This window comes from Portunus trituberculatus, chromosome 41 (assembly GCF_017591435.1).
Source record: "Portunus trituberculatus isolate SZX2019 chromosome 41, ASM1759143v1, whole genome shotgun sequence".
Classification (NCBI taxonomy): domain Eukaryota; kingdom Metazoa; phylum Arthropoda; class Malacostraca; order Decapoda; family Portunidae; genus Portunus; species Portunus trituberculatus.
In genome coordinates, this window is record NC_059295.1 from 11,672,452 (window position 1) to 11,688,445 (window position 15,994).

Sequence of the window (15,994 nt, forward strand, 5' to 3'; positions counted from 1 at the left end):
CAATTGTTGAACCCCGTATTTGATATTGTGGAAACCTCCATACGAACAAGATTAGTTCCGAAAGAGTGGAAAAGAGCTGACATTGTGCCTATATATCAGAATGGTAATAAAATGGAACCGCTAAATTATAGACCAGTATCGTTGACTAGTATATTGTGCAAGGTATGTGAAGAAGTAATTAAAGCTAAGTGGAGTGAGTATCTAGAAAGTGAAAACCTTCTGAGTGAAAGACAGTTTGGTTTCAGAAAAGGAAGATCGTGCGTATCCAATTTATTATGTTTTTATTCAAGAGTGACTGACATACTACAACATAGAGAGGGATGGGTGTATGCTATCTACCTGGACTTGAGAAAGGCCTTTGATAAAGTACCACACAATAGACTGATGTGGAAACTAAATAAGATTGGAGGAGTAAATGATAAACTAGCAAAATGGATGGAAAATGACTTAATGGGAAGAGAAATGAGAACAGTGGTGAGAGGAAGAAAGTACGAGTGGAAGAAGGTAACCAGTGGAGTTCCACAAGGGTCAGTGCTTGGTCCCATCATGTTTTTGATTTATGTTAATGATATGCCAGTAGGAATTGACAGTTACATGAACATGTTTACGGACGATACTAAAATTATGAGGAGAGTAAGGAATGTGGAAGATTGTAACAAGTTACAGGAAGATCTTGATAAAATATATGAGTGGAGTAAGGAGTGGCAGATGGAATTTAATATAGACAAGACTCATGTTATGAAAATGGGAAGTAGATACAGACCAAACTGGGATTATAGGCTGGGTGATGAGAAAATTAAAAAGACCAATGTGGAGAAAGACTTAGGAGTAACGTGCAAAACACTTTGTCACCGGAGAAACACATTAACAAGATTTTTTGGAAAACATATAACATGCTTCAAAATATTGGCCTTGCATTCCACTACCTAGATGAAGGAATGATGAAGAAGATATTATGTACCTTAATAAGACCCCAGTTAGAATATGCAGCTTGTGTCTGGTCACTGCATATGAAGAAGGTAGAAAGGGTACAGAGGCTGGCAACAAGGATGGTACCAGGATTCAGGGAGTTAAACTATGAGGAAAGACTGAGGAAGCTGGGGCTGACCACATTAGAAGAGAGAAGAACAAGAGGAGACATGATAACTATGTATAAATTGGTGAACAAGATTGACATACTGGACAGAGAGTTGATAAAGGTGACCACAAGTAATCATCTCCGAGGACATGGAAAAAAGCTAATAAAAGACATTTGTCTAAATGACGTGAGAAAATAGTTTCCCTCATCGTAGCATTGATAAGTGAAATAAACTGAGCAGTGATGTCGTTGACGTGGTGTGTGTGTCAATCAGATGAAAGAGAGATATGACAGGAATGGACAAGGAAACAGGACACAGAGAGCTTAGCTTGGGCCCTGTAAAACACAAATAGGTAAATACACACACACACAGAAGCAGAAGTACTGTATATTAAGATGCATATTAATAAAAAAGATTTAACAATCATTGTAACATATGTGCCACCAAAAACAAATTCATGGTCCAATCAAAAATATAAAGACTTGATAGATGACACAATAAGGAGTCTAACGAGAATCGTTAAAGAAAGGAGAAAAGTGATATTACTAGGAGATTTCAACTGTAAAGAAGTGGACTGGGAAAATTATTAAAGTGGTATGGGGGAAGAAGCCTGGGGAGAAAGATTCTTGAACCTAATGATAGACAATATGATGGACCAGAGAGTAACGGAATGCACAAGACTCAGAGGAAACGACGAGCCGGCGAGATTGCACCTAGTTTTTACAAGGGGTATAGAAATGAATGATGATATAAGATATAAGTGCCCATTGAGAAAGAGTGATCATGCAATATTAGAAATAGATATAGAAGAGGGAAAGGAAGATAGAGACAATTCATACAAAGGAGACCGATTAACTTACAGAAAGGCTGATATTGAGAATCTCAAGATTTATTTTAAAAATGCAGACTGGGAGGAGATGGAAAACTCAGAGCCAATGCAAGACAAATATAACTTATTTTTGGAAATATACAAAGCAGGAGTCAGGGAATATGTCTCGAAATATAGACCTAAAGAAAAAGGAAAGAAAGATTGGTTTAATGCAAGGTGTGCCAAGGAAAAGGAGAAAAGAGATGGAGCATGGAAGAGGTGGAGGAGAAATAGAAATCCAGCAAATAAGGAAAACTTCAAAGCAGCAAGAAATGAATATGTTAAGGTGAGGAAGGAAGAGGAAAAGAACTTCGAAAAAGACATTGTCGAAAAATGTAAGGAGCAACCAAAATTGTTCTATAGATTCATAAATGGAAAAATTAGGCAAAAAGAAACAATAGAAAGGTTAAAAGGAGAGAACGAGATGATGGAAGACCCAAAAAGTATGGCAGAACTATTAAATAATAAATTCCAGGAGGTCTTTACTAAGGAATCCAAATTTGAGAGGCCACAGAGTAATAGAGAGACAATCTGTATGAAAGAGATTAAAGTAACCAAGCTTGAAATAAAAGAGTTAATGAAGGAACTGGATGAAGAGAAGGCAATGGGACCAGATGAAGTCTCAGGCAGAATACTGAAAGAATGTAGGGAAGAACTAGCAAGTCCTATATACAACATCATAAAATGCTCAATAGAAAATGGAACAGTACCACTAGAATGAAAAAGAGCTGAGGTGGTTGCCATATATAAGAGCGGAAGGAAGGAAGAACCTTTAAATTACAGACCGGTATCACTAACTAGTTTAATATCCAAGATGTGTGAAAGAATAATAAAGAAACAATGGATCGAATTCCTTGAAGACAACAAATTAATATCAAATAGCCAATTTGGTTTCAGAAAAAGACGGTCTTGTGTAACTAATTTATTGAGTTTCTATTCTAGAATAGTTGATAGAGTACAAGAGAGAGAGGGATGGGTTGACTGTATTTATTTGGATTTAAAGAAAGGCGTTTGACAAAGTGCCACATGCAAGATTACTGTGGAAGTTAGAGGAGAAGGGTGGCTTAAAAGGAAGCACATTGAGATGGATAGATAATTATTTGAGGAGGGAGAGAAAAAAGGACGATAGTTAAAGATATGAAGTCCAAGTGGAGAGCAGTAGAAAGTGGAGTGCCACAGGGGTCAGTATCGGCAGCAATACTTTTCCTCATTTATATTAATGACATGCCAGAAGGAGTGAACAGCTACATAAATCTGTTTGCAGATGATACAAAACCGTGTTGAGTTATAAAGCAAACGGAGGATTGTGAAATACTGCAAGAAGACCTAAATAAGATCTGGAAATGGAGTAAGAAGTGGGAAATGGAATTCAATGTGAACAAAAGCCATGTCATGGAAATGGGAGAGTGAAAGACGATGGGAGATGGAGTAGAACTGGAGAAAGTAAAAAAGGAAAAGGACTTAGGAGTGACGATGGAAGAAAACAATCAACCAGTAAGCCATATTATGACAGAATTTTTAGAGAAACATTTAATTTGCTAAGGAATATTGGAGTAGCATTTCACTACATGGACAAAGAAATGATGAAGAAATTGATAAGTACTATAATAAGACCCAGATTGGAATATGCAGGAGTAGTGTGGATCCCTCATAAAAAGAAATACATAAGGAAATTGGAGAGGCTACAAAAAATAGCTACAAGAATGGTTCCAGAATTTGAAAGGACGACATATGAGGAGAGACTAAAGGCTATGGATCTACCAACCCTGGAACAAAGAAGGGAGAGAGGAGACCTGATACAAGTTTATAAATTGATCAACGGAATGGACCAAGTGGATAATGAGAAACTGATCCTGAGAGAAGAATATGACATTCGAAGCACAAGATCGCATAGTAAAAAGCTGAGAAAAGGAAGATGTCTGAAAGATATTAAAAAATACAGTTTCCCGCAGAGATGTATTAAGACGTGGAACAGTTTAAATTAAGAAGTAGTGTCTGCAATGAGTGTTTATACTTTTAAAGTAAGATTGGATAAGTATAGATATGGAGACGGGCCACACGAGCATAAAGCTCAGGCCCTGTAAAACTACAACTAGGTAAATACAACTAGGTAAATACACACACACACACACACACACACACACACACACACACACACACACACACACACACATATATATATATATATATATATATATATATATATATATATATATATATATATATATATATATATATATATTCAGTGGATGATGCAGCAACAGGTTGTAAAGGTTGAGCACCATCTCTGAAAGAAAGAAAGTTAATAGAAAAAAAAAAAAAAAAAAATATATATATATATATATATATATATATATATATATATATATATATATATATATATATATATATATATATATATATATATATATATATATATATATATATATATATATATATATATATATATATATATATATATATATATATATATATATATATATATATATATATATATATATATATATATATATATATATATATATATATATATATATATATATATATATATATATATATATATATATATATATATATATATATATATATATATATATATATATATATATATATATATATATATATATATATATATATATATATATATATATATATATATATATATATATATATATATATATACACTCAACCCTCGATTTGCCGGACCTCCATTTGCCGGATTTCGGATTTGCCGGACAAGAGTCTGTGGAAAAAAAAAAAAAAAAAAAAAAAGTCCGGGACAAGTCGATTTCAAACTACCGCGCCAGACAAAGTTCGCAAATCGGGCACTATAGATGGCAGCGCGGGCGGACATACACGTCTAGTACTGGACTGTAAACAAGTCTGCCGCGTCACACGTGTGTCGGCGGCATTGGCATGTGTTACGGCCCCACGTGGTGAGATGATGATGATGATGATGGTCGTCGGAGGTTTTGCCTTTGCCTCGGCACCTCCTGTTACTTCTATTCTTCCTGATCCTGCCTTTCTTTTATTTTTCTTTCTCTTGTCTTCCACATCTGGTGCAAAGTCTCTTTCTTCTCCCTCAGTTTTGTTTTTCTGAACAAAAAACGTCTGATTTATTTTCCAACTTCCTGGTACAGCTGGTGCAGGTGCCGAAATGCCGTTAAAGACAACACTATGTTCCCACCGGAAATTTTGCCGTTAAACACGGGATTCCGGTAAATCGCGTGCCGTTAAAGCGGGGTTCAACCTGTATAGGGTAAAGTCCGGCAAGGGGGTAGACCCCCGGACATTTTCCATTGCCGGACATTTGCCATTCCCGGACAAGCCTTCCCCTTTTAGTCCGGCAAATCGAGGGTTGAGTGTATATATATATATATATATATATATATATATATATATATATATATATATATATATATATATATATATATATATATATATATATATATATATATATATATATATATATATATATATATATATATATATATATATATATATATATATATATATATATATTATTTAAATTTTTTTTTTTTTTTAATTTTTTTATCTATTAACTTTCTTTCAGAGATGGTGCTCAACCTTTACAACCTGTTGCTGCATCATCCACTGAAACAGTGGATGTCTCGGCACCAGCAGGAGGTTCAGCTGTGTTGGGCGTTGGAAGTGCTACGGTAGCATTTCCACTGTACTGTTATGACCAATGACAACAAATGTTAGTTAAACCATCACAAGCATATTTATTGCAGATCTATCTCACTATCTATATAAGAGGTAAACAATCCTCTCAAGGAAGAAGTATCCAAGACGAGGCACCCTTCCCTCTTCCTGCCCCCATACTCCTCATACACAGTGTAAGTGTATATTGTGTGTGTGTGGTTGCCTCATTTTTGCTGTCCTCCTCCTGGAGGAGGGTGTTGGCTTTGTCTATACATAGATAGATAGTTAATGTCCCTGCACTTCAGTTTTAAAGATATTTTGTATGGTCTTAATGATATTTTCAGCAGTAGGGTAATGTGCTGTTATTGTGCTGCAGACAGGTACTGAGTGCACTTGTCATTAAGACACATCCATGTGTGGATGCATTTTTTGTGAGCTGCCATTTCCAACCATATACACACCTTCCATAATTGAATATCAACATCAGAAATTCTTCAAATCAATGAAACCCACCAATTTGATTAGGTTAAGTTACTGAAGTTATACTCTGTTAGTTTAGGGTTAGAGTTAGTTATGTGTAAGCTGGCAGAAGTTGTCCTTTACACCTGGAAGCATTAAATACAATAAATGGATAGTTTGTTGCCTGTGTTTCTCCAAACCTAACCAGGGTGTTTATAAAGGAAAGCAGGTGGGTATTACTGAGTGTTTAAGGAAGAGTGAATGTGAGGTATAGGAAGGTATGAAAGAAGTGGTGTGGTGTGCGGCAAATGATAAAAGCAAAGGAGTGGGAAAAAAAAGGCGTGTTCTCTTAATGTCACCTAGGATGTGGGAGGATATAGATATACAAGGGTGGAATGGTTAATACTTTTCAAAACCAAGATGATCCATATGTGTATGGAATGATTTACTCACTCAAATTCTTCTCTATGTCATCAAGGGGCTTGGGAGATGGACTGCCTCCTACATCAAATAGACCCATTAGTAAAGTGGCTACTAATATTCAATGCTTCACTACAAGCTTTCACAAAGCATAGCAATGTAGGCTTTCTTATCCATAAATAGGGGGAGGGAGGGAAATAATGCCTTGCAGGCTTAGTTTATTAATTAACACTGCTGCCTGATTGTGCTTGCCTAAATATCTCTTTTATAAGTACTTAAATAAGCTTGTGCAAGAAAAACCAGTTTTACAAGTGCACATTACAAGTGCCATTACAGATTGTTACACCTTATCATTATGAATATTTCTATCCCTAGACACACATTCCATACTTGAATATCAACACTAGAAATTATTCTTCAAATCAATGTATTTTAAGTGACATTGTTAGTTTAGGATAAGTTAGGTCATTGGAAATTATTCTTCAAATCAATGTATCTTAAGTGACATTGTTAGTTTCGGATAAGCTGGGTCACTTAAGGTTGCTAGGTTGAAGTTAACAATGAAAATTGCCTGCTGACACAACAGTTGCTGCTTCGTTTCCTCATCTGTGGTGGGTGTGGTAGCTACATCCATCATGTCAGTAACAACCAACAACAAAACAAAGTAGCAGTATATGCGACTACAAGTGCGTGGGTCATATGCTGTTTGTTTACATCAGGTGAAGTGGAGTCAGTGGACAGAGACACTATTATTAATTATGTTCGCCTTCAAATATACCTAAATTTCATATATTGTTAATATTATTAATACAAAAATGCCTCAGACATGTTTAATTGTTCAAATCATCATAACTGGATTAGTTTCAGTCCATAAATTTTACCACTATGTTGCGGTTGGCATCCCTGCGCTAAATCGAGCTAATGATGAGGGGTTACCGAGCCATAACTTTGCCACCTATGTCGCATCATAGCTACGATCAGTTATGTCATGACTTATGTCTCGCTAACGAAAGTTTTATAAATACGGGCCCAGGTGATGGAAGGGTGAAGTAGATTTATAATAAGGGAGGAGTTCTTTTTCCCTGGTTTGAGTGAGCAGTTTCACATCATCTGTGAGATAAGCTCATTTGGTTGAGTTGGAGATATATATTTTTTAACTTGATCTTGCCCGTCCATCTGTGGCTAATGTGAGTCAATGCCTCCCATGTCACTTTATCTTAGAGCCAAGTACAATCTTGACTTGCCACTGCTCTCAATGGCTGTTCTCTTTTTTCTCACTCGTCTTTTTTTTACATTTTTACTAATATTGAGGGCCTTCTGAATTGCAAACAAGGTCAGTATGAGTAACAGTAAAGAGAGGTGATGTTAGATAGCTACCTTAAATGAACTGACTGGCTCTTTTGAAAATTAATTATTATTTTACATAGTTAATCACATATAAGAATGCAGACCATAGAGATTTAATTTCATAAGAACCAAAACCCTAAGAAGATAAATAGAACTCACCTTGAAAAACTGTGAATGCATCAGATGCTTTCCTCCTCGCACTAGAGGATCTTCATACTCTGCTTGACGGAGGAGAGCTTCTGGTAGACCTTTAAGCAGACTTATGAGGGGCATCTCCTGTATAACCTTAACTTCTACAGGCTTTGCATAACTTCCTGAAGAGTCTAAGCTCTCAGTACTTCCTCTCAGTGATGGAGGTGCAGGAGGCACCAAGGAGTGTGGCACAGCAGAGGAGCCACTGGGCACACAAGGAAGAGACTGAGGTACTGGAGACAGAGAACGGGATGGACCAGGAGTAGAACTGGAGGAGTAAGAAGCTGAGAGAAGTGCTCGGATATTGAGACCAGACCCAATGTCCGTTGTTACTATTTTTCGGAGAGTCTTGAGAGCCCACATACGTTGACTGGGAGCTGTAAAGTGACAAGAACTTATAATTAAAAAAAGATGTGATGTGGATGAGATTTTATCATTAGAAAAAACAAACCAGTAAAATTAGCTGAGCAAAGAAAAAAGTCAAACCAACTTAGTATCACCAACTGGAGTAAATGTAAAAACACTTCTTATTTTACCCCTCACTAGCTTCATCCTTTAATCAATTCAATCTCTAATTTGCTCTAAAGCCAATAGCATTTTAGGAACCACTTTCTAAAAGGGAAAAATATATTACATGGTTATAGTTATGCATTCTTCTAGATACCATACAATAGTGATACACAACATCACATTTTGTACTGCATGACTAAACAAACAATATACTGTTGAAATTAAAATATACAAAGTTTAAGAGCCTAAGTTGTCTGTATGTATGATACTTAAAACACACCTAGAGAAGACAGCTGAGCACAGAGAGCTAGAGAGGCTGCTAGGCGGGACAAAATGGTGCTTTGTGTGCACAGTGGCAACAAGGGATCCAGTAGACACATGGGTAAATCCACCAGAGGGCGAGACAGTAACCTGCGATCACTGTGCAAGTCTCGAGGTGCTGCACATGGCATAAGTGGGAACACTGTCAGCCGCCATCCCCACCCATTCACTGAGCCATCACTAGTGAATTTCCATCGCATCTCATCACCTGTGATAGGAAAAGTTCAATAAACATCACCTTTGCTAGATTTCTGTCAATAAGGAAGGTGAAGGATCTTGCTTAGAGAGAATACTGAGCAAACAATAAAAAACTATCCTGATAATGAAAACCAACCAGTTAAAGGAAGAGGTTTCTTTCATGTCATTTGTCATAAAAAACCAAAGTATTTTTGCTGGAGCAGTTCTATTGCTAAAAGATTAAAGATTAAAAATTATAATTTCTTAAAACTACAACCATTATATTTTTGGATGGTGACTCATCCTCCGGCAACCTCCTTCCTCCTCCCCACCCTTCTTCTCTCCTCTTCTAAGTTATCCATCACCAGCTTCACTTATGGTATGTACAAATCAAATTTGTAAAAAAAAATATTGTAATTTTTATAAACCTTAGGTTTTGCTAAAATCAGAACAAATTACCTGATTTATAGGTATCAATAGTCAAACTTTTCAATACTTGAACAGCCATTTGGAACAAATTAAGTTTGAGTATTGTGTCTCCATTGTACCTACTTTGTGTGGATTAGAAACAAAAGATAGACAAAAGAAATTTATATAGGATTTATATAGAATACAATGGAGTATCAACTCACTGAATTGTATAATTTATCACAGAAAATGCAAATACTGTGGGAATTGTATTGCTTATTTTATTACATAAGAAATGCAGGAATAGAAAATAGAATCTATGCTGTGATTAACCAATTGCAAGAGAGCATATACTTTTTTTATAATGTACTGAAAATATATACAACCTTGTAATAATAGATACATATCTATTATTACAAGGTGAACAATATTGTACATAATATTTTCAGAAAAACATTCTTAATTTTTTGATGGATGATCTTATTGATAGTGGATAAATAGAGGACATCAGTGATATAGTGAACTTTTGCGCTGTAATTACTCATATTCTTAAGTGATGTAGTCAAACTTTATTACCAGCCATCACGGATGAAATCATAGAAAAAAACTGAACAGCCAGCCCCTAAATGTTCCAAAACCCACCTGCAATGCGAACCTCCGTGGACCAGTCTGACCACTCCCTGCCAGACCGCGTACAGATGATCTTGCCAGCACCATCCATAATTGTCAGAGGGTCATGCTTTCTCTCTGTTGAACACTGACGGTCAAACTCAATCCGCAGAGCCTCCGCACCTAAAAATGAAGATGAAGATTTTTCGGGTTAGCAAGTTTACAAAGGAAATGCAACAGTTTACATACCATATTTCCCGTCTCATAAGACGCTATAAGTGGTAAGACGCACCCTATAATTAGCTAAGCAATTTTTGGAAAAAAAAGTTTTGAGGGTTTTACAACCTACCTGAGCATCAGTTCCAAGTCGGCGACTCTACAGCACCAATAACAGCATCAAAATATTGCTTTATTATAAAATATCAACAAAATTTTATAAAATAAATACTGCTAAAATAATTGTTATAAAATAACAAATTGTAGACATTTATTGATCCTCAAATCCATGTTTTTGTGTAGATGGCGTTGATGAGTCATCAAAACAACCAATTCACTTCATAACAATCGGTACTGTAAATATCTTGTTACCTTCATTAGAAAAAGTGCAGTATCAATATAGATATCTTCGTATACTGTACCTTCATTAAACAAAGTGTAGTATCAAAGTAAATGATAATTGTAGGACTACATTTTATGTTTGTTGAGTGTGAGTGTTTCTATGTCATTCCTGGGGTGTTGGAGTCTTGTCAGACACCCCTATCAACTTGACCTTCCAGTGTTAAGATGCAGGGTGATTTTGGGGGCATTTTTCAGGAAAAAAAAGTGCGTCTTATGAGACGGGAAATACGGTAACTAGTTGTTTAGGGGGCCAGTGGCATAGTGGATAAGGTGGTGAGCATGGGATCGGGCAGACGTCCACATGTAGGTTTGAATCCCACCATGCATTGCCTTGAAACTATGCCATCTGTCATGTGGTTTAAAGTTACCTACATGTCATCATGATACCCAGGTTTTAAGTGATTACACCAAAGATGTGCTTGAGTGATGATATGGGCCCTAATATGGGTACCACTATAAATAGAATTGCCTGGACCACTAATGGGTGAAAGCTGAACAGTGTTCCTATACATACTCTTCAAGCATATCTACAGGCGCTATAGATCATAACGTAAAAAAAAAAAGTAATCAACCAAACTGTAAAACTATGGTAACCAAAACTGTAAAGTCCCAAAATGTAGAGGAGATGGTAGCTAAAACATCAAACCATGATCAATGCTTGACAGCTACGTGTAAATTAAGTCCTAATGATTGCCTGATACTGCTTTATCTTTGCTCACTTTAACTGTAATGTATCCAGCTGAGAAAGCAATGAACAAGCATTTTTTGGGGTTAATACCTGTCAGACAACAAGGAAGAGCTGGGAACATTATCTAGTAAACAGATAATTGATAATACATTACTCATTATGCTAAACTGCATTAAAAAGAAATCTCTACAGTTGACATAATTGCCCCCCACCCAGAGTACTGGCTTGATGTTTCCTACAAGTTTCTTGTAGGAACACTAAAATTTGTCTTAAGAAAAAGTTAGTTAGGAATTGCTCTTTATTTTAGCAGAATGATAAATTACTGATCAACTTTATAACAAAGATGCTACTGCAGAAGACACCTTTACACAGAATACCTTACTGAGGAAGAAGCTTGGTTCAGTACTGATGTTTATATGCTGTAGTAAGTCCTGTGTGTGCATGTATATGCCCAAGAATGATCATTATTAAATTTACTTCCTTATTTTCCCTTCCAGAGTTTACCTGTTCATGTGTTTTGAGCTAAATGTTTCCATTTTAAATATCTTTTCCTTAGAAAGTAAGTTTGAATTTGAGGTAATCTCTCTATGCAACTGCTCATCAAGGCTAGTGATAGTGAGATCTGCTTCCCTAGGACTGATTGCATCTCATGATAGGTGGTGGAGTCACCATGCTCATGCACATTACATACACCAAAAAATTACAGCAATATTTAGATTGACTGTAATTAGACTTACATCTTTGCCTCTTAACAACCACATGAGAAAAGTCCATTCCTCATCACACAAAGTGAAATTTGTAATGTGGTAATACATGATAGAAAGAAATTAATATATCTAATTGGAAATGCATTTTAGTTCACTGCTTACTCTTGTGTGTGGATGCCAACTAATGTAATAAGTACACTCAGGTTGTCACTAACACACAATATACAAAATGTAAAATGCTGAAAAGTCTGCTATGTGAAGTAAGATAATACAAATGTGGGAGGAATTGAAAGAGGATTAGTTGACCTCACTTAGGCCCCCCCACCACCGCGGTTCCCCTACCCCACCGTCACCAAGTATTTTTATTTGTTTGTGAGTTAACAGATTGTAAATTAGTATGGCGGTAGCTACTGAGGTATATCAGAGTGTGATTGAGTGCGTGAAAGAGAGTGTTGAGATGGGATTGGGAGAGTTTGTTGTGTGTGAGATGTGTGGGCATGACAGGAAGGTCGTTGACTTTTCTGAGTGTATGGTGTGTAGCCTCAAGAGCGAGAATTTAGTTCTTTCTCTTGAGTACCGAGAATTGCGAGAGGAAATGAGAAAGCTAAGTGAGGGGAAAAGTGCGAATGAAGTTTTCATCTTTGAGTTGAAGGAGGAGGTTAAGAGGCTTGGGGAGGCACTGGAAAAAATTAGGCACGAGATCAGTGTTAGGCCGAAGGTTGGACCTTTTGAGGGTGACAGGGTGGCTTGGCCCTCTGTCGGGAAGAGCAGAGTGGGGAAGAGGGAGCAGGCGAGCCAGATTGGGAAAGATAGTAGTCAGGATGGGCAGAGATGGCAGGTTGCGAGGGGAAGGAAAGCGGAGGCAGTTAGGGAGGATAGGACTAAACCTGTTGAGTGTGAAAATAGGTTCGGTTTGTTGGAGGGAGAGGGGGAGAGTGAGAGTGAGAGTGGAGTGAATGAAGTGGTTGTGGTGAGTGAAAGGAGAAAGAAGGGGGTAGAGGAGAGGAGGAGGAGGGTTGTGCCTAGCACACCTCAGGTGTGTGTGGTGGGTGACTCTCAGGTTAGGTATTTAGATAGCACTTTCTGTGGGAAAGACAGGGATAGGAGGACGAACGTGTGTATGCCTGGTGCAGGTGTGAAGGCAGTGAGTGAGGAGGTGCAGAAGAGGGTTGGGGGATGGAGAGGAGGGTGTAGTAGTTTTGCACGTAGGTGGGAACGATGTCAGAGCAGGTGGGTCGGAGGAGTTAGTGGCAAGATTTCGGGAAATGTTAGGCAAGATAAGGGAGAGTGGTAGGAGGTGTGCAGTGTCAGGAATCTTGCCTCGTGTGTATGTTAGCAGGGAATGGTTGTCTAGAGCCATTGGTGTGAATGATCGGGTAAAAGGGATGTGTAAGGATGTGGGTGTCAGCTTTGTGGATGTATGGGATAGGTTCTATGGGCGAAGGGATTTGTATGCTAGGGATGGTGTGCATCTGAGTAGGAAGGGTGTGGATGTGCTGAGTGGATGTCTGGAGGGGAGTTGGGATGGAGTGTAGGGGTGAGGTAGCAAATGCATTCCAGAAGAAAGATGTTAGACATAAATTAGATAGGATAAACAGAGATAGTGAAAAGATTAGGAAAGATTTCCAGGTGCAAATAGGAGAGAATAAGATTAGGATTCCAAATAAGGAGACAGCATCTAGGAAGGTAGCAGGACTTAAATGTTTTTATGTAAATGCCAGGAGTCTTAGGAACAAGAAGGACGAGTTATCTAGTTATATAGTTGAGGAGGACTTAGATGTTGTATGTGTCACAGAGGCATGGGTAAATGAGGAAAAGTTTAGGAAAATAGGAAAGAATATGAAGTAGATGGATACATTATGTATTTACACCAGAGAATTGGTAGGATAGGTGGAGGAGTAGTTATTTATGTAAAAAAATCCTTCATTTCCAGTCAGGTTAATGGTATTAAGGTAGATAACAGAGTAGAGTCCTTATGGCTGGATGTTAGAGTAAACAAAAGTAAGGTTATTAGAGTAGGAGCTTTTTATAGACCACCTAACCAGTCAGCAGATGTAGACAACCTTATGGTAGATGAGATAAATAGGGGTGTACTAGTCAGACAATTATCTTAGGGATTTTAATCTTAAGTCAGTAAACTGGGAGAGGATGGTAGGAGATGCTAGTGAAAATAAGTTTATGGAAAGTTTTCAGGATAACTATTTAGTGCAGATGGTAGATAAACCTACTAGGGGGAGGAAGGTTTTAGACATAGTACTAACAAATATTGAGCATTGTTTAAAGGAAGTTGAGGTAGGAGAGACTTTAGCAAACAGTGACCATCATATAATTAGATTTATCATTAATTCCAGTAGGGATAATATAGTGAATAAGACTAGAGTCCCAAACTATCAGAAAGGCAATTATGGTAGGTTACGTCAGTTATTAGGAGAGGTAAACTGGGAAGATAGTTTTGGAAATAAAACTGCACAGGAGATGTGGGATATTTTAAGGTTGTAGTAAAGGGTATAGTGATGCAGTGTATCCCTTACAAAGATATAAGGCAGAGAAACAGGAAGCCATTATGGTGGACTCATGAGATAGGTAGCCAGATCAGAGAGAAGAAGAGGGCATATAGAGAGTTGCAGAAAAGTGGGGAAGATGTAGATTTGATTAGGTACAGACAGGTCAGAGATGATTTGAGTAAGGTTATAAAAAAGTAAAAGGCAGGCAGAGATAAAACTAGCTAGAGCTGGGAGTAAAGATCCCAAAAAATTATATAGTTATTACAAGGTCAGTGATAAAAGAAATAAGGATAGGATTGGACCACTCAGAAAAGATGGTGTAGTAGTGGATCAAAATGAAGACATAGTAGAATTATTGAATGAACAATTTTCTTCAGTATTTACTAGGAAAGAATAGGAAATCCTGTTACAAACAGTGCGACGAGTAGTTTAAGAGCTTTAGAAAATATTGATATAAAACCGGGAATTATTAGGAAATTTATTCTTGAACTAGACGATAGGAAAGCTAGTGGTCCTGATGAGCTACATGCCAGAGTACTTAGGGAGGGTGTAGACAGTATTTCTGAAGCACTTAAGTTAATCTTTGAAAGATCACTTAGGTTTGCTGAGATACCTCAGGACTGGAAGTTAGCTAATGTTACTCCAATATTTAAAAAAGGTAGGAAGGATGATGCGAATAATTATAGACCAATCAGTTTAACTAGTATAGTATGTAAGATACTAGAGAAAATCATTAAGGGTAGTATTTGGGAGCATTTAAATGAGAATAGATTAATTAGAGATACCCAACATGGCTTTAGATCAGGGAGGTCCTGTCTTACAAATTTGCTCGATATCTTAGAATATATTACCAAGGAGTTAGATGATGGAAATAGCATAGATGTTATATATCTAGATTTTAGCAAGGCGTTTGATAAGGTACCGCATAGGAGGCTAGTGTACAAATTGAGACTACATGGGATAGGGGTAGGTTAGTTGATTGGATTAGTGAATGGCTTTCTGATAGGAAACAGAGAGTAGTATTAAATGGGGCAATGTCTGAGTGGAAGGAAGTGGTTAGTGGGGTACCCCAAGGATCAGTGCTAGGACCTCTTCTTTTCTTGGTGTACATTAACGATTTAGATATAGGAATTAGTAGCAAAGTATCAAAGTTTGCAGATGATACTAAGATAGCATGTGCAGTACAGGGTGAAAAGGACAATTACAGAATACAACGAGACCTGGACAGGCTGATAGCATGGGCAGACAGGTGGCAGATGGAGTTTAATTCTAAAAAGTGTCAGGTTATGCATTTAGGTAAAGACAACACAAACTTTAGCTATGAGATGGAGGGATGTTGGCTAGAGGCAGTAGAGGAAGGAAAGGATTTAGGAGTAGTGATAGACAGGACTATGAAATTTTCAAAGCAATGTTTAGAAGCA

The 15,994-nt window shown here is 37.2% G+C and overlaps 1 protein-coding gene across 4 annotated transcripts in view; it reads right to left on the bottom strand.

Annotated features, from left to right (window-relative positions):
• LOC123516504 (E3 ubiquitin-protein ligase HERC2-like) overlaps positions 1-15,994 on the bottom strand; it is a 456,561-nt gene that overhangs the window by 96,870 nt on the left and 343,697 nt on the right. For all 4 annotated transcript variants that reach the window (XM_045275907.1, XM_045275905.1, XM_045275904.1 and 1 more), the window contains 3 exons: positions 10,090-10,239; positions 8,822-9,070; positions 7,999-8,408 (listed from right to left, as the gene is read on the bottom strand). In XM_045275907.1, coding sequence (XP_045131842.1) covers positions 7,999-8,408; positions 8,822-9,070; positions 10,090-10,239 — 809 coding nt within the window. The remainder of the gene's footprint in view (positions 1-7,998; positions 8,409-8,821; positions 9,071-10,089; positions 10,240-15,994) is intronic.